General features: G+C 42.4%; 1 protein-coding gene across 2 annotated transcripts in view; it reads left to right on the top strand.

Moving 5' to 3' along the window:
* The first annotated feature begins 1,513 nt into the window (after nt 1-1,513).
* NFAM1 (NFAT activating protein with ITAM motif 1) overlaps nt 1,514-25,420 on the top strand; it is a 34,252-nt gene continuing 10,345 nt past the window's right edge. Inside the window, exons 1-3 of one of the 2 annotated variants that reach the window (XM_048500923.1) lie at nt 1,514-1,679; nt 22,032-22,367; nt 24,239-24,351. In XM_048500923.1, coding sequence (XP_048356880.1) covers nt 1,643-1,679; nt 22,032-22,367; nt 24,239-24,351 — 486 coding nt within the window. In that variant the 5' untranslated portion in view covers nt 1,514-1,642. Of the gene's footprint in view, nt 1,680-16,855; nt 17,174-22,031; nt 22,368-24,238; nt 24,352-25,420 lie in introns of those variants that run through there. The other variant, XM_048500922.1, reaches the window with a different exon arrangement.

The raw sequence follows: 25,420 nt of genomic DNA, 5'->3' as shown, positions 1-25,420 counted from the left end.
GACTGGGGGTGGGAGAGCTCAGGCTGCACAAAGGCTGGGGGGTGGGGCTCCATGCAGGCCTCTTCAGGCCCTGCTGGTCTGCACGGAGGGAGGGAGGTGGGTGGGTGTGGTTCGGCATGCACGTAGGTTGGGGGCGGGGCTCTTCTATGGCAACCTTATGAATTAATGTCCTCAAAATGTCCAATTGTAAACAGCTTTGCTCAGGTTTTTTCAAACTGAGGGCTGTGGCTTCCTTTCTAAAATAGTTTTGCCATGCCCTATTTGTGCTGAATTGTCTTCAGGTTTTAATTCTCTGAGCATGCAAATGCAGAGAATTAAAAACTGAAGACAGATAAGTCAGAACAAATAGAGCATGGAAAAACTGTTTTACAGGAGTTACACAGTGCTCTGACCCATACAGCTATGGGCTATGGTTGCTTCAGTTCAACTTCAGTAACACAGTGTCCTTGTGCTTTGCTGGCAGCTGCTGCAAAGGTAACATTTTTAAAAATCTGCACAGCCAATCAAATCTCCAATAGTCAATCAGAAATCTTGCTGGGGGAAAGCCCTATCTAACCCCATTCATTTCGTGAAAACTTACAGATGGATATTGGGGGTGGCCGGGGGGGGGGGGGTGGCTCATTGTCAATGCTTGCCCCGGGTGCCATTTTCTGTAGATTTGCCCCTGAAAAGCAACTGCCAATACTTGGAGTACAACCCCTTCCAAAGTACCTAAAAAGATTTGATTATTATAGTGGCTGCTCCAGAATACCCACAAGTCATGAAACAGACATTTCAGTTTTGAGTCCGATTTTGAAACTGGGAGTTCTCATAACAGCATCATTTCAAGCTGTGAATCCTGGAGAATATTCCAGTGCAAAAGTGCCCTGAGCTTAATAGGTAGTCTTATATGGCTTGCACGTTCCTTCTTTTCTGCAGTATGGGAATAATGGTGCTGTACTGTGCTCAAATGCAAAAGCTTATCAATATTTCTGTCTTCTAGTTGCTAAATCTCACATCTTCACACATATATCTTTTTTGCAAAAAATATTTTTGCACAAAATCAAATCTGAGTTTCTCTAGATTCTAAAAGCATGGAGTAAAGAATAACAGCACTGTGACTAAATTTTCCATTCAGATAAGGGCACTGTTAGTGAAGCAGATGACCCATTGATTTCCCCAAAGTGCTGGTCCTGGGGGCAGGGGACCCTCAGGAATGGCATAAGAGACAAATTGTGTGCAGAATGGGGGGGGGGGGCCTGCAGCAGGAAGAGGGCATTGGTGGAAATTACCACTCCCATTTTATTAGTTGAAAATTTAGTCTGAATCCATCCCAATAACTCTCCCTAGTTTCACAGTGGTACAAATGTATTTAGCATGAGCAGGCTTTAGCTCCCCTGTTTATCTTTGCAGTGCATCTTTCCTCAAAGCAAATTACCCCTCTCATTCATGTATATATTTGTTTCTCCAGGGCTGATTGGTAAGAGAATAATTTTTAAAAAGACACATTTCTGGGATCCCTACTTCTATGGAAATGATTGGAGGAAGAACAGATGAACAAATTCAGTGACTCGCACTCTTCACAGAATCAGCATCAGCATAATCCTCGCACAGCAGCATCAACACGATTGCTGACCCACTACCGTGTCTTTCGTGATGGTGAATGGGAGATAGTGGAACGATCACTCACCCTCCTGCAGGCTAGTGGATTTTATTGGGGTCCTTTATCTGTGCATGAGGCACATGCTAGACTGCTGCAAGAGCCCGTGGGCACCTATCTGCTGAGAGACAGTTCTCAGGGAAATTGCCTTTTCAGCCTCAGCGTTCGCATGCCATCTGGGCCAGTCAGCCTTCGAATCTCTTTCCAGAAGGGCTACTTTTGGCTGAAGGACTGGTTTTCAGATTGTGTGGTGAGGCTACTGGAACTGGTAGTTGCAGGAACAAGAGTCAAACCCCTTCATTGTGATGAAATGGGAAAAGTTCCTCTGGTGTTTTCTGAACCCCTCTGCAGGGAGCATAAGATTGTACCTAAACTCCAGGAGCTTTGCCAGCAGGTCCTGTTTGCTTCCAGAAGGCCTGGGGACAGCATTTCTTGGAGTCTTCTACCTAGCTGCCAAAAGGAGAACACCAGTATGTGTGTGGCAGTTAAAAATATGGACATATCCATAAATACATTAACTGAATAGGTCTTTGTTTTCGTAGTTGCTGTTTTAAACATCCCATTTCTCTGGAAAATCCCATCTGTACCTCCTAACGACAGACAATCTCCTGACTTTGACACATTCCAAATGGAAATTAGATGCAGGGGCTGTATCCAGAATTATTTGTTGCTGTTATGCTAAACAAGAAGAAATTGTGGGAGTGTTCCAGAAAATATGTATGAATCTGCCTCAGTGAAATACTTACCTCCATTTCAGAGATGGATGTTGTTCAGACTTCTGGTCTCTGAAACAGAATAGAGGGTGCTAGTGAGTGGGAGGGATTTTGACCATCAGGCTTCCTTCTGATCAATCGCCAAGAGGTTTAATTACGACCTTTGAGAAAGATGCAACCTTTCTCTCCAATAAATGTATTAAATAATAAGGCTTCACTCATTGCTGCAACTCATTTGCTAGACACCGAACAGTATGCTGTGTCTGAAATACATAACACTGCCTTGGGGCATTTATATGTACAGTACTACCAGGTTTGTTTACTTCTTCTTGAGCCTTTTTCCCTTGTTAATCTTCTATCTTCTCAGATTCTGTTGATTCACTAGGTACTGTTACTTCTGTAAACTGTGTAGAGAACTCATCCCCAGTGAGGCGGGATAAGAAGGTAGTGAGCAGAATGGATATGGCCATTTTTTTCGTGGTTGAGCATCTCTTTTGGAAGCAGAAGGTCCCAGGTCCAGTCCCTGGTATCTCTAGTTAAAATAGGGTTGCCGACCTTCAGTTGAGGCCTGGAGATCTACTTTTACAACTGATGTCCAGATTATAGAAATCAGTTCCTCTGGAGAAAATGGCTGTTTTGGAGGGTGGACTCTATAGAATTGTATCGTGCTGCTGTCTCTCCAGACTCCACTTCCCAAATCTCCAGGTATTTCCCGACAGAGCCTGCTACCCTAAATTAAAAGGATCTTGTTGTAGGTGATATGAAAAATGGCAACCTAAGACTCTGGATAGTTACTGCCAGTCTGAATAGACAATATTGACTTCAATGGCCCAATGGTCTGATTCAGTATAAGCCAGATTCATATGTTCATATGTGTTCATAACTTATAGAAAATGCTCTGTTCATATAAGTATACATCTCTTCCCTGTCCTTTCAAGTTGCCTAGACCTACAATAACTTTATGCATACTATCAGTATACATAAACTTAGCAAAATCTATCCTACGGTGCCAGTGTCAAAAATCACCAAAAAGGCCATGCTGGTAATTATGGAATCTCTATAGACAAAGCTTGAGCAATGGGGACTAGAGAAGGGAAGGGAGTCGAAATTATGTGAAAAATCAGACTGAATGGACCCAAACTTAATTTCATATCCCATTTTTCCACTAAGCAAAATCAATGAATGGTAGACAAAACTTATTACAACAGTAATATTACAAGCAGTGTAAACAGTATCAGAATAAGTTAGTGGAGCAGCAACAGACAGTGATAAAACAATGCAACTCTAAAGTAAAAATATTTAATTCCACCCTTCTTCCAGAGAACTAAGGGCCATGTACTTGGTCTAACAAATGGATCCATGGTAAAGCTGTTCTGTTTGTCACACATTTTTTTCTGGTTTTAATCTTTCCGTGTCCACCAAATACCCCAACAGTTTTGCTTTCATTTAAAATTCAAAGTAGGACAGGCTCTAACCACATTTTAGTTCTTTGGATTCTGGGTAATTATGATCACTATCTATTCCTAGAAAAGATGTAGAAACACATTCTGTGGTCATGTAGAGATAAAATAATGCCAGAGAATGGGGAAGAGACTGCAGTGAATGGTGGTACACTATAGATCTTAGGTGATTTAACAAGTATTTGCATACAGGACAGTATACATCAAATGGATAACCTCGCTAATCTAATATCCTATCTCAAATATCAGGCAAGTAATAAAGCATTATACAGCAATAAAGCATTAACAGCAAACATACCATCAGACTTGCATTTCTGCCATCAGGAGTTTAGGTAGTTCCCAGTTTTAATTTTATATTTTTATATGAACTTATCTACTACCATTAAATGTTTCATCATGATCCACATGTTGAAAGAAAAAATAGTTCTAAGGAGCTAAAACCTTCTAATTCCATTGACTTTTGTTTAGCAAAGTATAACTTTGTTCAGGATTGCAATATTAATCACAGATAATTTGCTAGATTAGGCCAAGCCTCCTTACAGCCGAATCCTATTGAGCAGGCTGAATCGTGTTGTGGAGGCTGTGCAGGGCTGTGCCAACCCATTTGCCCCAACACATTTGCCCCCTCTGCTGGCACAAGGGGAACCCCTGCTGGCAGAAAGGGCAAAGGATCAGTGACTGGCCACCCCTCAACTCCACAGTGGGCTGAGGCGTTCCCAGAGTGGGTAGTCACTTTTGGGTAGATTTCTTGGTCGCGGGACGCGGGACAAATTGTCTAAAGGCGTGACAGTCCCGCCAAAAGTGGGACGGCTGGTCAGCCTAGTTTTCCAGGTTGTATGGCCGTGTTCCAGTAGTATTTTCCCCTGATGTTTCACCTGCATCTGCAAAATGTCAGGAGAAAATACTACTGGAAAATGGCCATACAACTTGGAAAACCCACAACATCCTAGTGATTCCGGCCTTGAAAGCCTTCGACAGTACTGATGTTGGTGGACCAATAGCCTGATTCAGTAAAAAAAAACAGCTTCGTGTGTGTGGTGTGACCTTTCCTATGTAATTACTGTTGCAAATACTCTAAAACTTATTATCCTGTGCTCCACTAGATGGGGTAAATAAATTTTATCACCTCACTGTAGGCAGTGAAGGCACAAAGGAGGGGGAGAGAATAAAATAGGTCCAATCCATTACTGTATGTTTAGATACTGCACTGTTTTAAATAATGGGTCAGAAATAATTCCCAGAAAATTTTTAATGCCAGGCCCCCCCAAATTTATATCACTTTCTAATATAAATTGTTAAGAGAGAAATAGAAGATTGATGTCTAGCACTATCTTGTGAATCCAAAGTGAATTTCACTCCATCCAATGGAGGCTCTTAGATCTTGCTGTTGTCTTGGTGGTATAGAAGATGCTTCTGCTCCTGGTGTAGTGGATTTATTGTTAAATACAAGTAGTAAAGGTTTTTTACTACTTGAAAAAAAAGTGTTTGCGTTTTTGCATTATTTCTAATTTCTGAGATTTTGTTGCCATGAGCAAATGTGACAGCTTGAGGTTTGGGTCTCATACTGAATTTCATTTAAACTCCCCCATGATAGTCTAATCTTGAATGTTCTTGACAGACTTCAGTAGACAGTTGCCCTTATAAAATAACATAAACTGCTTTTCACAAACAGAAAGGTAGAGAAATCAACACTAGGCTGGTGCTACTGTGAAGAGCAGCAACATTTTATTCCATCATAAGATTTTGTGAACTGGACCTCACTTACTCAGATACACTGTAGTGGGTTCTCGCTAGACAGACATTTGTATGTGTGGTGTGAATAAATACTAAACCACAGGGTTAAGTGACCATAAATTTCAGTTTGAACTAGGAGAAATGTAAGTATGTAAAATTCAAATGTAAATCAAGGATATATAGATAGGTGTTCTCAATGGCTTGATGTGTAACAAAGCATGTCTGAAAATCATCCAGGGGACACTTGTGGACAGGAACCCCTTTGGGTGGCTAGGATTAATCAGTTTTTATTACTATAATTTTATATCAGTTTTTATTACTACATTTTATTACTATAATGTAAATATGTTAGTTTTTGTTATATGCTTCCTACAGAAGTGAAAAGTTCCAGGACAACACTGCTGTTACCCAAAAAGGTGGGACACAATGACCCTTTTTGATTGGGAAAATTAGCTACAGAGCACAAGGTCGCTTAGAGTCGCTCTAGAAGCATTGAGTAACTTGATTGCTATAGATAGATAGATAGATTGCCTATGGATATGGGTTTCAGCTCGCTATAAGAAACCAGCAGAGAAAATAAATTTATTCTTCAATGGTTTTATTGGGAAAACTAGCGGGGCCCAGCCACGCATTGCTGTGGCAATTGTCCTTCTCATCACAGTCTGCAACCCACACAAATGTCCATGCAAGTCCAATGATCCCCAGCATAGCCTTTTGGGGTGGTCAAATGGAATCCCTCTTTCCCTTTTCAATTCACATTGTTATATGGTGGTGTATTTTTTTTTAGTATAAGGTAACCCTTTCCATTCCACAACGGAACTGTTCAGAGTGCGAATACCGCTGTCCATGAGGCTGGTTGACATTCACAGTCCTGGCTTGGGTAAGGCAGAACTGGGCCAAGCAGGCTATCCCAGTCAGGCAGCAGAGGCAGGGTGGTGAGGCACTCAGATCGAGGCCAGCTCCCTGGGTTCTTAAAGGGCCATGTGCAAAAGAAGCGGAGGCAGTAGTGTTGGTTCGCCCCCACCCCGCGGATTTTCTTAGAAGAAAAAGGCAAACTCCAGCTTGCTTTTAGTAAAAGAGAGCTGTGGCGAATATGGGTGAGGAAGTGGGTAAGTGGTGGTTGGATGTGAGGGAGGGCAGAGTGAGGTGTGTGAGGATGAGCTGGATGTGTATGAAAGTATGTGTGTTATGTGATAGCAGTGGGTGAGGCACACAGAGTGAAAGTTACCTGCGTGTGAGGAGGGGGAACCCCACCTGGTGTCTCACACGGCAAAGTGTGTATGTGTTTCACTTCCAGTCGTATTACCTAACAGTGTTACCTATTTACTGTTTTCACTGCTCATCTCTACCCATCTGCGTGAACATTCTAAGCCCTCAGGCCACAGACAGACAGGCTGCACGAACACTCTAAGGGTGACAGTTAAACACAAACAGCTTCATGGCCTGGTGCACCAGGAAAAAGACATTTTACCTGGCTCAGGTATGGACTTTTGGCGATTTGAAGGTCCGATTACTTGCCCGCAACAGGGAGGAACATCATGTGAAAATTTGGGGGCGATCCGTCCAGCCGTTTCGGCGTTAGGGAGTGACTAACAAAGTCACTGTTTGCTTTTATATATATAGATGACAAATGGAATAAAACAAAATCTCACTCAGTCACTGGGGTAAAAAAAACACACATACAAGGTTTCCTAGGATATAATTTAGAGGTGAAAGATAGGTTTTGGATATATAGAGAGGGGATGGGATATCAAAAGATTATATTTACTAGTCTTGTAGTGGATGTCCAGGAAACAGAGACCTAGTGGCTAGGTATTGGATGATCAGCGCAGATGGAACAATATTACTGACCACCATGGTGGTATGATAATATTGAACAACTGACTGGGTCTGAGACATGCTTTTATAGGGGAAAGCATGTCTTGGGCAAATGAAATCCTTGAACAAAAGATTTTTCCTGCTGTTCCAGGTTAGGTAATGGTCTTGAGTATCCAGACCATTGACCTGATGCTGACCCATTATCTTAATGGGTTTTGCTGGCTGTTGAACAAAACAGGTAACAACCCTTAATGGATGCTGCAACATAGATCATCACAAGGGGATGAGTCACAGGGAGACCCTTGAGTAGATTAAGAGAGACAAAAGAGAACTGGTCTCACCCAGGTGTGCTGTTTTCCATATTCAAATGTTATTTCCTGAGTATGGGCCAGGCATGAGGTTGGGGTGGGGGGTGGGGGTGGTCCTTTAGGCTTTCTTCCTCACAAGGTCAGATACAGTCCCAATGTGGAGTTTCTGAATCAAAACAGACTCTTATGTTTCAGGGCGCTGTTCTGCTAGGTCTGACAGGGCAGCATTCCCAGAGAAAGACCATCTTCTCACCCTCCGCACTGCTGCAGGTCAGGTTGGCTACACTCAGAGGTGGGATCCAGCAGGTTCTCACAGGTTCCCGAGAGTAGGTTACTAATTATTTGTGTGCGCCGAGAGGGGGTTACTAATTGGGGATTTTGGCACGTGATTTTTGCCTTAGTTACGCCCCTCCTCTCAGCAGTAGCGCGCAGAACTTGAAGCAGTCTAGCAGGAGGTGCACCGGTGTGCGTGGCAGCCTGCGCCTGTGTGCATTCGTTTCCCGCCCAAGGACCGGCACAGTGGCTGTGTCCTTGCCACAGCCCTGCCCAGAAATGCCCCGCCCCCAGAATGCCCAGCCACGCTCGTGTCTGCGCCCAGCCCCATTGGCGCTACGCCATAGTTTGAATCCCACCACCATGGGAACCTGTTACTAAAATTTTTGGATCCCACCACTGGCTACACTGCTGGATAAAGGACATTTTGTGGGGGAAAAGGACTGAAGACAGAGGGCATGTAATGTTTGCTTTATTTACAGTCATGCAAGCAAAACATTACTGGAGGTAAACCCATACTCCTACAAAGCAAAAGATTCCTCCTGAAAGTAATTCATAGAAGTTTTCAAATCTACCCCCTTCCAATTTCAGTTGATTTCTGCTACAAAATCTAAGGCTATTTCCGCACAGCCAGATTTGTGGGGCTGCATCGGCATGATTCATGCCAATGCAAGCCCTGGGGCCGTTTGCATGAATGGCCCCGCAGGCTGCGCAGCTGGCAGAGCGGGCTCCGTACAGCCGTGCAGCCCCCAAATGGCTTCTTACCTTGTCCTGGCTTCTGTTGCTCTGAGGAGGCCAGGGGACACGCCCCCATGGCCAGAGCGATGGCTGCAGCGATGGAGTTACAGGAGGCGTGTCCACTGGCTTCCTCAGAGCGACAGAAGCCAGGAGAGGGTAAGAAGCCGTTTGGGAGCAGCACAGGAAAGATGCCGGCTTCCACCCGCTGCCGTTTGCTTGGCAACAGGTGGAAGCCGGCTTATTCCAAAAACCTAGCCCCCCGAGCGAACAGCACCCCAGGGACGGTATTTTTTCCCGTTCCTAGGGAGCTGTTTTTTGGCTCTACGGAAACGGCCTAAGTTTCCTTTGCCTGCATGTTTTCCAAATTGTGAATAGCTGTTTTTCACTTTCACTATGGGTTAGAAAGCGTAAAACTTCAAAAACATATTTTCATTTAAATGAGAGTGGAGTGAAAACTAGGGTTGTTATCCTCAAGATAGAGCCCCAGCAATCTTCCAGAATTACAACTGATTTCTAGATGACAGAGATCAGTTTCCCTGGAGAAAAAGGCTGCTTTTGGAGGGTAGACTCTGGCAGGGGTGTCAAATTCATGAATAATACATAAATGTCCACCCCCACTCGCACCCCCCAAAAAAAATTCTCCAGAAATTCTCCAATCTGGAGCACCCAACCCTAGTGGAAACACTTTTGGAAGAGAGAGGAAAATTTATTTTTAACAGTTCTGGGAGACAAAAACAAACAACCCCCCTCCCCCACCAACCCTTTTTGACCTGAGAGGCAAACACAGTGAAGGAAGAAGAAAGAACTTTGGAAGTGGAGGTGAAAAGGTATAGGAAAAGATTTTAAAATATTTGCACTCCAATGTAAAAAAACTGGGTGTGGCCATATAGATTTCAGGAACATGCTGATAATGTTGTCTTTCATGCTCCATTTGTCTAAAGGCTGTATACATAGGTGTGGGGGGGAGGGGAGGGCGGTATGGAAGTCAACACAGGTTGGGAAATTTCTAGAGATTTGGCATCAGTGCCTGAGGAGGGTAGAGTTTAGGGAGTGGATAGAGTTGAAGAGACGTGTGGTGCCATTCAGTCTGTCCCCTGAAGCTGCCACTTCTTTCAAAGTACTTTATCTTCATAGACTAGAGATCAGTTGAAATTTTTTGAGATTTCCAGGCCACACCAGGAGTTTGGTAACGCTAGTGGTTGGTGAGGGGGACATGCTCTCCTTCCCTTGGAACTTGACATTAACTGAAATATTTTATTTAAAACTAGAGAGTTTTAGCACCTCTCTAGTCAACAGGAAACCTAGGAAGATATACTTGAGACCATTCCTAGCAAGAGAATCATAGCAGATTTCCAGACTGAAAATCCAACTCCCTGAAGCCCAAGGAGGGCCTGGCCAGCAGCACTGTGCTCTAGTAGCATTTATGAGAATCAAGAGACAGAGAGAGTCCCTGAGAATAAGTAACTCTCATAGATCTGGACATCCCATAACTACAGAGAAAGATGTATTGTCGAAGGCTTTCACGGCCGGAATCACTGGGATGCTGTGTGGTTTCCGGGCTGTATGGCCATGTTCTAGCAGCATTCTCTCCTGACGTTTCGCCTGTGAGGTCAAAAGGTGAGGCCATCTGAATAGAGTAGCCTGGCATGTGAGTCACAAAAGAGTCTGTAGCATGTGAGTAACAATGAAGATAGCAAGGTCAATAGGTGAATGCATCTGAATAGAAGTATCCTGGTCTATGTTCCCTTTGATTGCTATTGTCTATAGTTGTCCTGTGTTTGTGTGGAGCTGATTAGTCACTGTCTTGATTCTATAATTTTTCAACACTGGCAGCCAAATTCTGTTCATTTTCATGGTTTCTTCCTTCCTGTTGAAATTGTCCATGTGCTTGTGAATTTCAATGGCTTCTCTGTGTAGTCTGATGTAGTGGTTGTCAGAGTGGTCCAGAATTTCTGTGTTTTCAAATAATATTTTGTGTCCAGGTTGGTTTATTATGTGTTCTGCTATTGCTGATTTTTCTGGCTGAAATAGTCTGCAGTGCCTTTCGTGTTCTTTGATTTGTGTCTGAGCGCTTCATTTGGTGGTTCCTACGTATGCGGTAGACGCCTAGAGGGATCCTCTAGCTACTGCAGGAGTCTACCGACTCACATGCCAGGCTACTCTATTCAGATGGCCTCACCTTTTGACCTCACAGTATATATACTCTACTTGCTTTCCATTCCTACTATCAGATCCTCTGAAGATGCCAGCCACAGATGCAGGCGAAATGTCAGGAGAGAATGCTGCTAGAACACGGCCATACAGCCCGGAAACCAGACAGCACCCTATGGAGAAAGAATTTGCATAAATATATCCTTAAGCAAGGTCTTCCACACTTCAGTTTCACTTCTCTCGACACTGGTGAATTCAACACAGTATAAATATGTCTTCAGCTCATTATAAAAAGTGTTTTAGGGAAGAGCTTCGCATAGCTCTCTTCCCCAAAACAACTTCAGCCCATTTAATTTCTCTCAACCTGGGTTTTTCAAAAATGCTAAATCTTTCTTCAAAAACCCTGTTGAAGACGCTCCAACACGAGCACAACAGGCAGGCAACGCTTTATTTTTCCCACCCACCCACCAATTCGTCAGCTGGTTCTATTTACTAGACCAGTTTCTTGGTTCTCTAGACTCTCTGGGGCTCTCCTCAGGTGTCCCCATTCTTCCACATCCACCAAAACCCTTCCTTTGGATTCTTCTGACTCAGATCCTCTTTCTTCCCAAGCAGAGACCTCCACTGTACAGTTCAGCATAAGAAGCTTAGAAAACTTGGGAAATGGGACCAAGTGTGGTGTTATCAAGCTGGAGAGGGGAGTTTATGGACCAGAACAGGACCTTTAGACAGGAAGAGAATGTTGATACAGTAAACTAGGACTTTCGGAAAACAGCTTTTAGGGTTGTAAATCTTCATGTGGGACTTGGAGAGATCCCGGATTTAAAGCTGATCTCCACACCACAGAGACCAGTTTCCCTGAAGAAAATGGCTGTTTTGGAGGGTGGACTGTTTTCACTATACCCTGCTGAGGTTTCTCTGCTCCTCAAACCCTGCCTTCCCAAAGTTTCACTTCCAACTTTCCAGGAATTTCCCAAGCTAGGGGTCTGCAACCCTAGTCCTGTTACCGCTGCAGCTCAGGTAACAATAAGTGATTTCAGCTCAGCAATATAATGAGGCGCAGGACGCCGACGTTCTTCATAGCAAAAGGTTTTTATTTGCAGGTGATGGATACAGCTTGGTCAGGAGAATCGCGCTCTTGCAACGCAGTGCAAGAACTTTTATTCCCAAACTTCAAAGGGGCAAAGGGGCAGGGAATAGGGGAGGAGAGGAGGCAAGTCTCTCTCCAAACACCAATCTGAAAACAAACAATGCCAACACAAGATACAGTTACAACTTCTGAATGAGATTACAAAATCCCGCTGTCAAACATCTTCCCGCGAGATCTCGCAATGGTGCTGAATAGAGAGCAGATAAGGTCCATTCATAAAAATCCAGGTGGGCTCGCTGCCACACCCAGCTATTTCCTTTCATAATACCTTGAGGCTCCCGCCTCGCTTTGTTGCAACAAAGAAAAGTTCAAACTGTCCAATGGTGGTCCCTGCACGTCTTCCAATGGCTGGAGACCTTTGGGTGCTGGCAACAGATTTGATTTGCAAGTCCAAAGAGGATCTTTGTCTTTGTCAAGGAGTTGGCTGGGCGTTGGTCTAAGCTGCATTCCAGAGCCAACTTCCTTGTCTCATAATATCAAACCTTTCAGGCCACTGCTTTGGCCATCAGACACAAATTTCAAAGTAACATTTCTAAACTTAAACATTAGGGAAACCTTAAAGGGATAAACACATATACTTATAGGCAAGACTTTCCTAAACCTAACAATAACAAAACCTTAAACTTAACTGAAGAACCTAGTCAAACTAAAATCCTAAACAGCGGGCATATCATAAATTCAACTAAAGAGGGGCTTTTATTACATCCTTAATTGGCATAAACAAGAGGGAAACCATATAGCATTGGTACAATCATATATAAGCGTTCTCTGTGAGCCTTATGGAGGCTTCTGAACCACACAAGTCTCCGCGTCCGGGCATGGAGCCAGTATAGCCAGGCAACCTGACTCAGGAAAATATTTTGTTTATTTTCCTGGCAGTAACAGTCCCACTTATTAAATGAGAGTTACAGAACACAATCACAACTAATTTTAAGTGAAGTGTGATATTCTGCACACAGTCAATGACTGTCAAAAGCTGAAAGAGGTTTTAGCAGGCTGCTTCTCATCAAGAATTGCAGGCATTCTGCTATGGGGTCTGAGTGGTTGAACCATTTAGTTATTTGTTAATCAAGTGTGGACTTGCAGGAGAAATTAACTTTGGGAAGATAATTCATGATTAGTTTTGGACTAACCAACTGTTAAAAATAGTCAGCAAGCTTTGTGGGACTCTTCAGGCAGGATGTTATGTTACATCAGTGTGTGTGGGGGGGGGGGAAGGGGTAGAATGGGGTGGTTGGGGGGCATGGTAGAAAGCCCCTGGTGTGGGCAATAGTATAATTTCAGTATTGAAGAAAATGTAAATTCAGAATTAAAATAAAACTTTCTTTTATGACATGAAATTGTGTGTATGCATGGGATGCGCTTGTGACGTGTGTCGGAAGGGACTGACTTTACAAGTTTGTACTTGCCTCCTTCAGTGGGTCCTGGGGTCCTATCATTTGATTTAACTTAAGTGATGGAATAGGGAAGTGAGAGAAGGCATCATAACAGGAGGTAGGTGGGTCTGGGAGCTCATCACACTTGTTCACATTTCTTTACTCCTCTTTGTAAAAAAAATCTTTCTGAGTGAGAATCCACTTCATGTGTCTGATGAAGTGGATTCAAGCCCATGGAAGTTTATACTACAGTAAATTTGTTAGTCTGCAAAGTACCACAATATACTCACCAAGCTGGTAACCACCTCCTAACCATTATTCCCCACTGATTAAACATCCTGGAGTAATAACTGGCAATCTGCCTAACAAATCAATGGTTGGCAAGCAGCCCTAACACCATAATAAAATGATGTTGCTTGCCTAAGCCTGCAAGAAGCAAATAATATATTATTTCCATGGTAATACTTCCAGAGGGGTATTAATTTTATTCTGTTTCAGCATAAACAGAGGCCTTGTGGCACCATAAAGACTAGTCTTTCAGGTGCCACCAAACTCCTGTTAATAAATGAGGACCTTTTAATAATGCCTTATCCTGAAATAAAGGTGCCTGTACTCATAGCATAATGTATCCTCTCCATATATCTTTCCATAGAATCACAGGTATCTTTAGAAGTGACTATAATTATTTTCAACTTTATGTAACACTTTTAGAGCAATCATAAGCTGGTCTACTCAGAATCCTACTAAAGTCAATTCAGTGGACCTTACTCCCAGGAAAGTATGCTTAGGATTTTACAGAGAGTCTTCTTTGTAGTAATAACCTGATTTTTCCTCTCCACAGAGATTCATATTGTGCAGAACTGTACTGTTTTGGTGTCAGGTGAAAGTATCTTTTCCCTCATGATTTTACTGAAGTTCTGTCTTTTCCCCTCAGGTTTCATTTGTACTGTCATTTTATTGATGCTAGGTTGGTGGATTATAAATATTTTTAATTGTTGTTCTTGGCTGCTGATGCAGCTGATTTGATGTCTGTCTTGCTATTTCATTGTTTTGTATGAGTACACTGGAAGGTGCATTGGGTTGTGACTATATGACATAAAAAGTCAATTCAGCATTTGCTCTAACAGCAACCATGTGTGGCAGAGCTATGTTGGCAGTCAGAAAATCATTGTAAGATTGTAACTTACTTGAAAACCAGAAAGGTATACTTTAGAGATGACTCATTTTCTTCATTATAAGCATTTTCATGTAGGGCACAGTATGCAAACTGCATGTAAATTGATCATTATAGGTAGCTGTATTAGTCTGTCCATAGCAGTAGAACAAAGCAAGAGTCCAGTAGTACCATAAAGAGTAACAAAATTTCTGACAGGGTTTGAGCTTTCATGAGTCACAGCTCACTTCTTCAGATATAGCTAGAATGTGAATCTATCCATCCTTAAACAGAGATGAGTGAATTCAGACAATGGGAATAACATGTAAATGTTAATAGCAGGTAAGTGACAATAGAAGGTGTGATTGGATAAAATGTGACATGCAGAGGGGTAGAAGGTATGGAGAAATCAGCACTGGTAATGAGACAGAAACCATGCCAGAAATTTTGTTATTCTTTAAGGTGCTACTACCCTGTTTCCCCCAAAATAAGACATCCCTGAAGAATAAGACATAGTAGAGGTTTTGCTGACGTGCTAAATATAACGCATCCCCTGAAAGTAAGACGTATCAAAGTTTTTGTTTGGAAGCATGCCTGTCAAACAGAACACCAGAGCATGCAGCAGTGGAGCGGAAAAATAAGACATCCCCTGAAAAAAAGACATAGCGCATCTTTGGGAGCAAAAATTAATATAAGACACTGTCTTATTATACATTAACATAATAAGATAATATAAATTAATATAAATTAATATAATAAAATAATATAAGACACGGGGAAACACGGTAGACTCTTGCTGTTTTCTACTGCATGTAAATATTCCTATATGATGCACATATGTGTGTTAGTTTTGGTGCATACATAGGTAAAATTTTCTTATGTTTGAGTATACAGCAAATGAGATTCATGCAGTAGTCATACATAGTGACAAACCTTTCAGTTTGCACATTATTTTCTACAAGGCATATATTTCCATATAGGAGGTCTGCTACACTTAAAGTGTATCTCTGTAAGTGTGGCTAATCAGAGAGTAACCCAGATCTTCAACTGAAACTGTCTAGTGGAGTTCTTGGAAATGATGAATTTTTGTGCCTGCTTGTGTTAAAAATCAAATATTATAAGCCTAAAGAAACAGCTATCCAGTTACCAATTTGTTAATCTGACATTACTGTACAGTTTGTGTGATCAAAATAGGCAGGAGAGCAAGTTGTAACCTCTGTGCTTAAACTCCTCATATCTTCTTTGCTTTACAGTTGATGCACACAAAATATTCCCCTGCAGGCCTGCCTAACTGGACAATTGTATAAAATGCCAGTTGACAGAATAGTTCAGGCAACAGAACAAAAAGTCATCCCAAAAGGTAGAAAGATCAAATGCTGGGAACAAAAATGCCTGTTGGGATGATTCTTTTTTATAGAAGCTGTTCCATTTGGAGGGCATTCCAGTCATCTGATGCAGAGCCACTTTTACCTCTGACTGCCCCAGTTTTTCCCATCTTCTGCAGTCTGGGAAATCAAAACCAGACAATGAGACACCAAAGTAACCATCAGATTGGAAGGCTTCTGAAGTCTCCTGACGGTCATAAATAATTCTGATTGGATTAGGAACCTTTCTGATATATCTGAATGGACAAAGTCTTAGGTCAGATCTTCATTTTAACAGCCCAATACAGATGGGCGAAGGCAGAACGGATCATGGGAGCAGTATGGGGATGCACTGTTTGCCCACCCCACCGATGTAAAGGCACCTGCACCAGTAGGGGGAGCAAATACACTGGTGGGTAGGTGCTGCAGAGCTCTGTGATACCTAAACCTAGAGGAGGCCACTGCTCAGAGGCTGTGTTAGAATCTGGGAGCACACCAGCACAGCAGGGGGCTGGCCAGGGGTGTTGTCAGAGGTGGAGTCAACTTTGGTCATCTTCCACCAGGCTTTTAGCCTGGTAATGCCCCAGCTCAGCCCTCCGACTTATGCCATGGAAACGTGGCAAAATCATTTGTTCCAGTGGAGCTTTTTCAGGTAGCAGTGGGTTTTTTTTCTCCCTGATGCTTGCTGTGCCACCTGGAGCTCCATTGGAGGCAGCACAGCACAGTCTCCCCCGTGCCCTCCCCACCTGTCACAGAGTTCCTCCCGACCCCACCCCCCACCCCAATCTGAATTGAGCTGTCTAGTGTCTAAATCTACATTTTAAAAACAACCAGGGAGCAGTTGTGGCACCTGACTAAAATCATGTTTAAAATAAGTATCTCATTTTCAATACTTCTGCAGTTCTTGTTCATTACAATGGGACTTGGGCAAGAGAACTGACTGAGTCCAGTACTAAGTAGTGGAAGGGAATTTTCTACCTCAGGCAACAAATGTTTTGTATAAGTCTTACTTCTGTACAAACAGGAGATGTCTATTAATGTCTCAGCATTTTAGTGTGGTTAAAAAGCAGAAGAGACTGAATATGTGCAGGGAACTGATGACCGTAGTAGTGTTTGAGAACTGTCCTGCCCAACCCAAGAAAAGGGAAGAGAAAGACAGAAAGAGAGCATTTCTTAATTGTAACACCCCTTAGCTAGGCACTTGAGGGCTCTCAGTCAGCAACCTCTTTTCACTAGCTGTCATGGCCTCCAGTATAGATCTTGTCATCCTGCTTCTCTGGACTCTTCACTGTGGAGGTAAAAAAAGGCACGTGTTCAATTCCTTGTTCTGACTAATCTCTCATCTGCTCATTTGCAAATGCATTTTAACTGATCTCTTATAGGCAATCAAACGTTCAGATCGAATACTAATTTAATTTCAGTGCATGTCCTTCTTTCCCCTTCTTTTGTAGTCTCCTCAGTCATATTCTGTAAGGCCAAATTTACTCATGCCACATTGGGTGCTTTTGGGGTTTTTTCCATTTGTTAATATCCATGTGTGAAAAACAGAAAGGCAATTTTTCTTAATCAGTTAATGGTCATGCAGGCTGATTGATTTACAATTGCATTTTTATGTTCCTGTGCTATATGTGTGAATTTGGTCTTAATCTCCTAGCAAGAAAAAGAAAATGGTATGACCCAGTTAGTAGATATTGGTGTGACGTAAGGAAGTAGCAAGCATATGGGTCCAAACCCATTAACTGATGAACAGCAACTTAACACATACCGCTTTAAAACTTGTTAATGAATGAAGTTAGAGGTGGTAGTATAAGGCTGCTGGTGGTACAGAAAGGCAGAAAGCGAAGCATGTAGTGAGTTTGTTGTGGGAAAAGATTGTTCCCTCTTCTACCATCTTCCTTATCAGACTTGATGGACCTTCTGTTAATTATATGTAGTACCCAGAATTCAGATAGCACTTTTCTTGTGAGCTTCTCATGCATTATCTGTCTGGGCATACCAACTGTGTAAGAAAGGCTGGTATTAATGTCTCCATATTCCAGAGGAGAGATGGGGTTAAAGATTGTGACCATTCTTGCCAGTTGTGAACTCCCATACAGGGTTGCACAGGATACAATTTGGTCTGAAATGAGCATACTGACTTTTTTTTAGCATGTTGTGTTTTTGCCTCCCATTAATGAGTTGGGCTTGAGAATATTTATTTGGCTTGTATCTTGCTTTTATCCTCAAAGGGAACTCAAAATGATTTATAACATTATTCTCCCTCTTCCATTTTGTCCTTGTGAAACTGGATAAACTTAGCTAGGCTGAGGGAGATCTGAAGTCATCCAGCAAATGTCAGTGGCAGAATGGAGATTTGAAATTGGTTCTCCCATATCCTAGTTTAGCAGTCCAACAACACAACTCTTTGTATCTTTTCCACAACACACATATACATTTTTAGTGGATGTAGGTGGCCACTGCAATATTCTTTACAGTAGTTAAACAGATTTTGATACATACATACATACATTAAGGGGGGGGGGGAGAGAGAGAGAGTATATGGCTGACTGAATATGTCTGGAATTCATGGGAAAACATTTTGATGCTTTTTAGGAATCCAAGGAGAAGGTCTTTGGTTTCCTGTTAGATCCTGCTCATGAATTCATCATTAGAAATGAATAACTTGTTCTGACATAACTTTTTGACATGTTTATCCTTGTGAGATATCTTCAAAGAATTACGTCAGAAGAGGCCCACAGGAGCCTCATTAGCACACCGTCTCACACAGCACTGCCAAAAAATAAATTTTTTAAAAAAGAGCACTGACCCACTTAGCACATCCTGGAATAACAGATAAAAATAAATGGTGTGCTATACCAAACACACAGTCCTGAAAACTTTCTGTGTACACACACATCCCTGTTGTTACGCTGTAATACTGTATTCCTGCAAGATGAGTAATCAAGCCACTTCCACCTGTCACTTTCCACATAGCAGAATTTCAGAAGAAAAAAAAGAGGAAGCCAGTGGCATGGTAGACAACAGATTTGCGTAATATTTTGCTCACAGGTTTTGTGCATCATTTGAAATGTTCTATTCCTGGGCAGACTGCAGCTTGCAAAGTTCAGCATAATCTCTCCCTCTCCATTGCTGGATGGAATGTTCTAAACAATCATACAGAGATATGTTCTGCATTGGTCTGAGATGGCTATGCCTAAACTGTATATGTGACTTACAGACAAAAATGGATCCAGGCCCCCAATGTGCACATACAATGTTTGATGGTTATCAAGGCCATTCATATATTTATTGGCAAGTAAATCTTGCCTGTGATTGTGGTGGTGGTGGTTGAGGAAAGTGCCGTCAAGTCACAGATGTTTGGAGGTGGTTGGCATTGCCTGTCTCTGTATGGGCTAACAGGGTTCTGTGACTGTCCCAAGGAGGGACAATGTGGAGGAGTGAGGAACTGAACTTGGTTCCCTGATCTGAGTCTGCCACTTTTAACCGCTACACCACTCTGGCTTTCTATATGGCCTGCCTATATGACCCAGATTTTAATGGACATGGGGAAGGGCTGCTATTCAATGCAAGAACACCTACTTTACATGCTGGAGGTCCTAGATTCCACTTCTGGCATATTCAGTTAAAACATTGTTTATGTGAAAACCTTGGCTTGAGATCTTGAAGATGGGCTATTTAGGGTTGCCAGCTGTAGGCTGGGGAATTCCTGCGGAATTGGGGGTGGGGAGGAGCTGGAAACTTGGGAAGGGCAAGGTTTGGAAGGGAAGAATCCGCAGCATGGTATAATGAATCTACCCTCCAAAGCAGCTATTTCCTCCAGGGTAACCAATTTCTGTCATTTGGAGATCAGCTGTAATGTTGGGAGATCTTGCTTCAAATGGAGGTTGGCAACCCTAGCTGTCCACCAGAGTATACAATACTGACATTTATAGTTCAATGGTCTGACTCCATACAAGGCAGTTTTGTGTTTATGCAATTCACACTAAACATTCTACAAGACTGTAGGAAGTGAGTTTGTAAATTAGAAGATTACTTGAATACTCTGCTGAATGTCAGCCTAGACTCACAAGGCCCTAGAGCAGGGGTAGGGAACCTTTAACACTCAAAGAGCCATTTGGACCTGTTTTCCACGGGAAAAGAAAACACTTGGAGCCGCAAATAATTTTTGACATTTAAAATAAAGATAACACTGTAAATATTGGGGTTTTTTTTTTACCTTTTACTCCGCTCATTCTGAGAAGTGCATGGATGCGTCTGCCCTGCTGCCTGCAGGGCGGGCAAGGATGGGGCCAGCGGCTCGGCCTCGCCGGCCGCCGGGAAAACGCCCGCCCTGCTCTAACGGGGCGGGCGAGAGGGGAAGCCTGTGGAGTGGCCCAGCCAGCCGCGGGCAGTTGGTGTGCCCGCCCTGCTGCCTGCAGGGCGGGCAAGGATGAAGCCAGTGGCTCAGCTCATGGAGCCGCAGGTTCTCTACCCCTGCCCTAGAGTATATTGTAACAGGCTCAGAGTAAGAATTGCTGTGTTATGGATTGGTGGTTATCTTGCAATCCTTTGCAGAGCTACTCTAGTCTAAAGCTGTCGATTTCAGTGGATTTAGACTGGAGTAGCTCTGCATAGCATTGTTAGTTTGATGCCATCTTGCCATGGTTCAAGAATGGGTGTGGGCAGGTACACTTTACCAGGGCTTGGGAGCTTAGGGGACCAATCAGGTTGGCAAGTCCATTACCATGATACAGTCAAGAGGATCTGGGAGACTCCAGATTTCCCTCAGCCCTGTTATATTTCCCAGAAGGCGAAGAATGCCTGTTGACTTTTAAAAACTTTCCTTGGCAAAACCCTTTATAAGGCACAAATAATACTGAGGCAGAACTAAATTTAAACAGAGGTGGATAACTTGGAGATAGGAATGGAGGTAGCAGCAGAAATGTATATTTACACCAGAGCTTTGGCATATAAGCAGGGTTTTTTTTCTCTTGCACAGACTTGACAAGATTGTTGTTCAGGTTCAGTTAGTTTTGATGTTCTTCAAATAGTACAGTTACTTAGATTGTATAGTTCCCTATATTTCAGCTCTTGTCGAGCTAATGGGTTTCCCTCACACTCAGGGTCTAACTCAGGCTGACACTTGACACAGTGCCCTCACAAGCCTCAGTTAGATAACCCTCAAAATAAACATAAAACACTTTCTTCAGAGGAACACAAAGCAAAATTCCATACAGCAGACTATCTGGTCTTTAGGATTCTTCTTCTCTCTCCTGGGAAATTATCCTGTTGCTGGTTAAATCTGTAGCTCTCAGCCTGAGCTCCTCAATAACCTAACCACCAGATCTCCTAGTCAGTGTATATTTGCTTTAACCATAGTACACAGTGCTATCACCACAGCAGGGCAAGACAGAATCTCATACTGACTGCCACTACTTTCCTCAGAGAGGTAATGTTCTTTTTCAGCAAAGGCAGATCTCAAGATTTCACAAGCCTTTCAGATTGTGCTCACAAGGGAGATATCCTCCTCCCTGCTCTACATCACACTGTTATTTACCCTGTTATTGCGCACTTTTATTATCAGAGTGCATGAGGCCACCACCAATCAGATGGCTCCTCCTGTTCCCAGGCCTCTATGCCTCATTCTGAATGTAAAAAACAATGGCTGCAGACAGAATTGCACTTTTTTTTAAAAAATCATAATTTATCTGCAGTTTGTCACAAACCTCTAACCAATCTTGCATGTTCAGCATAACCTGCCTTACAGAATTGTTGTGAGGATAAAACTGAGGAAAGGAAAATCTTGTAAGCTACTTTGGGTCCTCACTGTGGAGAAAGGTGGGGTAAGAATAAAACAGATAAATATTTTTATATTTCAATATGTATATGGCTCCTTAGATTATTTGTATCTATTAGACTCAAGTGAGTATGGGGTCTTTGTTATAAATTTGTAGCAACTCCAGAGAAATTATGCTTGGGTGTTGCTTCTTGCTCTTATTTAATGAATTTACATATAATAAAATTTGCAGTCCTCCTGTAGACTGCTCTAGAATCAGTTTCATGGCATGTGAGAAATACAGTCTGCTGTTGCCAAATGCAGGTGGAAATATCCATCTGAGTGGGCAGTGTTTTCAAATCTTGGGTAATGTAAAAATAATGCTTTGTCATCGAACAGGCACTTTCAAAGTACAAGAGGAATCTTTAATCCAGACTGCTTTTGTCAACGAACAAGTGAATACAGCCTGCAAGGCTATCTTCCTTTATAAACCTGAATATATAAATTTTGAAATTATTTATTACCAAATTAACTCAAAAGGCGAGAGAATCACAGTTCACAAATCTAAACGTTCTGAAACTATCCCTCCTGGAAAAGAGAACAAAACAGCAACAACAATTTGCAACGTTTCTATCAAACCTACTGAACATAGGTCAGCAAGTGGTGCTTACTACTGCCAAGCTAAATGGGCCAATAGAGAAAGTCATGGAATGGGGACATTCATCCTTTTTAGAGGTAAGTTGTCTATGGCAGGTCAAGGTTTGTGGGAGAAAAGTGTGACCAACAAAATTTAGATTATGGGTTTCAACTTTGATTTGCTTTAAAAGAACAAGCTAGATTGTCTTCTTGCAATGGATGTTGTATGTCTCTAGCTGAAACTCATATAGGAGAAATGCCAGCTTGTAAATATATTGAAAAAAATTGTGGTAAAAGTGTTTGGGATAACAATGGAGGAAAAATTAAAGGAAAACATTTCCAGAACCAAATGCAGGTAAAAACATGTGGCATTAAAAGGAAAACATGTAGTGTTCAGCAGCGATACATTGTAAACAAACTGTGCAGAAAAGGCCAGAGGGATGGGTAGTTCTGCCTAGTAGTGTGGCACAGTGGTTTAGCTCTATCTCTGGGAGAGAAGAGAGTGCTTGATTGTTAGGTCTGTTTCTGGTAATGAGCAGATCTTGTACAATTTATTCTCACTCTGGGGAAAGGGCAGGCTTTGATGGGTGGAATTCTCTGTGTGAGAGAAGATTCAACCTAGGGGCTAGTCAATAAAAGTCTGTGCCTGAAAGTGTTGTAGAAAAGTCATAACCAGTTTAAATTTATGTGTCTCGGCCAGCTTTCTACTTTATCTGGAGACCTATGCTTCTGATTTATTCCTTTAAAACCAACCTGTAAATTACTAAATCTTCTTAGCTGTTTATATATTAATCCAGCCTCAGTGATCTCAATAATCTCCTTGTGCATCCCAAACATACCTCAGAGTGGTGAGCCCGAAGCCTATACACTTACGACCTGCAGAATACCTGGAAACTGAAAGGAAGGTTTATGGTTCAAAAAAAAGCCAAGATGCCAAAAATCTGAGGAGGCTATGTACATCCCCTCAATAGGAAAAAAATAGCTTAACACAGGGACATGATAGAAGTTTATAAAATTATACATGAGGTAGACAGAGTGGATAAGGAGAACTTTTTTCTCTCTCTCCCAAAATTATAGAACTCAGGCATCCAATAAACTGATGGGCAGTAGATTCAGGATAGACAAGGAAAATACTTATTTAATCAATGAGTGATTAAAATGTGTTTAGGCTGTTCAGGGCTTTGACTGGCATTTTTAATTAGGTTTAAAAGCAGACAGTGCAATTCTTTTAAGATTGAGATAGTTCTTTGCTGGGAAGACTTTAGCTACTGCTACTGACAGCCACTTGAAAGAGGAAGCAAATATACTGCCTTATAGAAAGCTAGTGTGATGTAGTTGTTAAGAGCAGGTGAACTCTAACCTGAAGAACTGGGTTTGATTCCCCACTCCTCCACATGAGCAGCAGAGTCTTATCTGGTGGACTGGATTTGTTTCCCTGCTCCTGCATTTCTGCTGGGTGACCTTGGGCTGGCTAGTCACAGTTCTTCAGAAGTCTCTCAACCCCACCTACCTCACGAGGTGTCTGTTGTGGGGAGATGAAGGGAAGGAGTTTGTAAGCCCCTTTGAGTCTCCTTACAGGAAAGAAAGGGGGCTATAAATCCAAACTCTTCTTCTTCCTAACTGGAGAGTATCAGGAGACTGTAACAGGGGAGCCAGAGCTGGTCCTACAACAATGTATAAATTACTGAGCACTTTAAAAAAAATAGAACCAGCAAACCTTTCTAAAGATGCCACCTTGTAAATGAGTAAGACATTTCAGATCCACCCAGGATACATTGAAAAGAACATTTTGTATTGTTGTGATACAAAGCCATCAATCCACCTGAGCAAGCTACAAGTTCTACAATGAATTTTAGTTTTATCACAGATTCTCATTTTCATGTTAGAGATTATCAGCAAAATAGTCAACACTGGCTGTCAGTGGCCACTTGATTATTAGATACTTTGCTTTCTTCTTCATTTCCTTATAGACGGGGGATATACTGAGCCTCCCCTTGTTATGTGGATATGCCTGATCACCTTTACAGTTGTTCTGGCTGTTGTGAGCATCATGGGAACAGTACTGCTGTTCTGGAAGAGAGAGGCAAGTTATCAAAAAGCTTATCCTTACTCATATTCATCAGAACACACTTGTTACTTGGGTAAAAAGTATTTACAGCATAAATATTGTTAGTATGTGGGTTCTGAATACCACAGTACCTGGCACCCAAGCTGAATACATGGTTACTTGACAAGTATGTTTTCAGCCCAATGTTCTTGTAACCTGCCTCCAGAGAAAGGTGCCCTGAATTCTCTTCCTGGAATGGGGAGTTACCTTGCCTTTCAGGTGCTTAGAATAGTCCATTACCCACTATAATGTTCACTACTTTGCATCTAGGCCATGCCTAGTCTAGGCAGGTTTTGCTCATTGTAACTGTCTTATACTAAATCAGATCTGAAACCTTGCTTCTGATCCACTAAATTAGATAGATAGGCAGGCTGGTCCTGTTTATGTTACTATGTTCATCAGTATAATAGACGTGTAGTGTGAATGTTAGACATATTCAAACTGCTTTTGAGATCTTAGAAAGGTAAAGTGGTAGCCTTTTTTGTCATCAAGTCCCAGCTGACTTATAGAGATCCTGTACGGTTTTCAAGGCAAGAGATGTTTGGAGGTGGTCTGTCATTGCCTGCCCCAACCTCACAACTCTGATATTCCTTGAGTCTCCTATCCAAATACTAGCCAGGGTCAGGGCTGAGAATGTAACTGGTTCAGGGTCACCCAGCAAGCTTCCAGGTGGGGATTTGGTATAGTGGTTAACAGTGGCAGACTCTAATTTGGAGAACCAGATTCAGTTCCCCACTCCTCTACATGAAGCCTGCTGGGTGACCTTGGGCCAGTCACAGTTCACTCAGAATTCTCCCTGCCCGTGCAGAAGAAGGCAATGACAAACCACTTCTGAACATCTCTAGCCTTGAAAACCCTACGGGGTCACCATAAGTCAGCTGTGACTTGATGGCATGCATATATGTACTCCCATTACCTTGGGCCTTTCAGCTACACGGTGGGGCTGAAGTGTGGTCTCACGTTTTTGTTTTTACATGGGAGGAGGCAGTCCAGTCTTTCCCCGCAGCTAGTCTCAACGGGCCTCTGTTTCCTGGTTCTCTTAACT

Source organism: Sphaerodactylus townsendi, linkage group LG06, assembly GCF_021028975.2.
Source record: "Sphaerodactylus townsendi isolate TG3544 linkage group LG06, MPM_Stown_v2.3, whole genome shotgun sequence".
NCBI lineage: Eukaryota > Metazoa > Chordata > Lepidosauria > Squamata > Sphaerodactylidae > Sphaerodactylus > Sphaerodactylus townsendi.
This window is presented reverse-complemented; position numbering and strand designations above follow the sequence as displayed.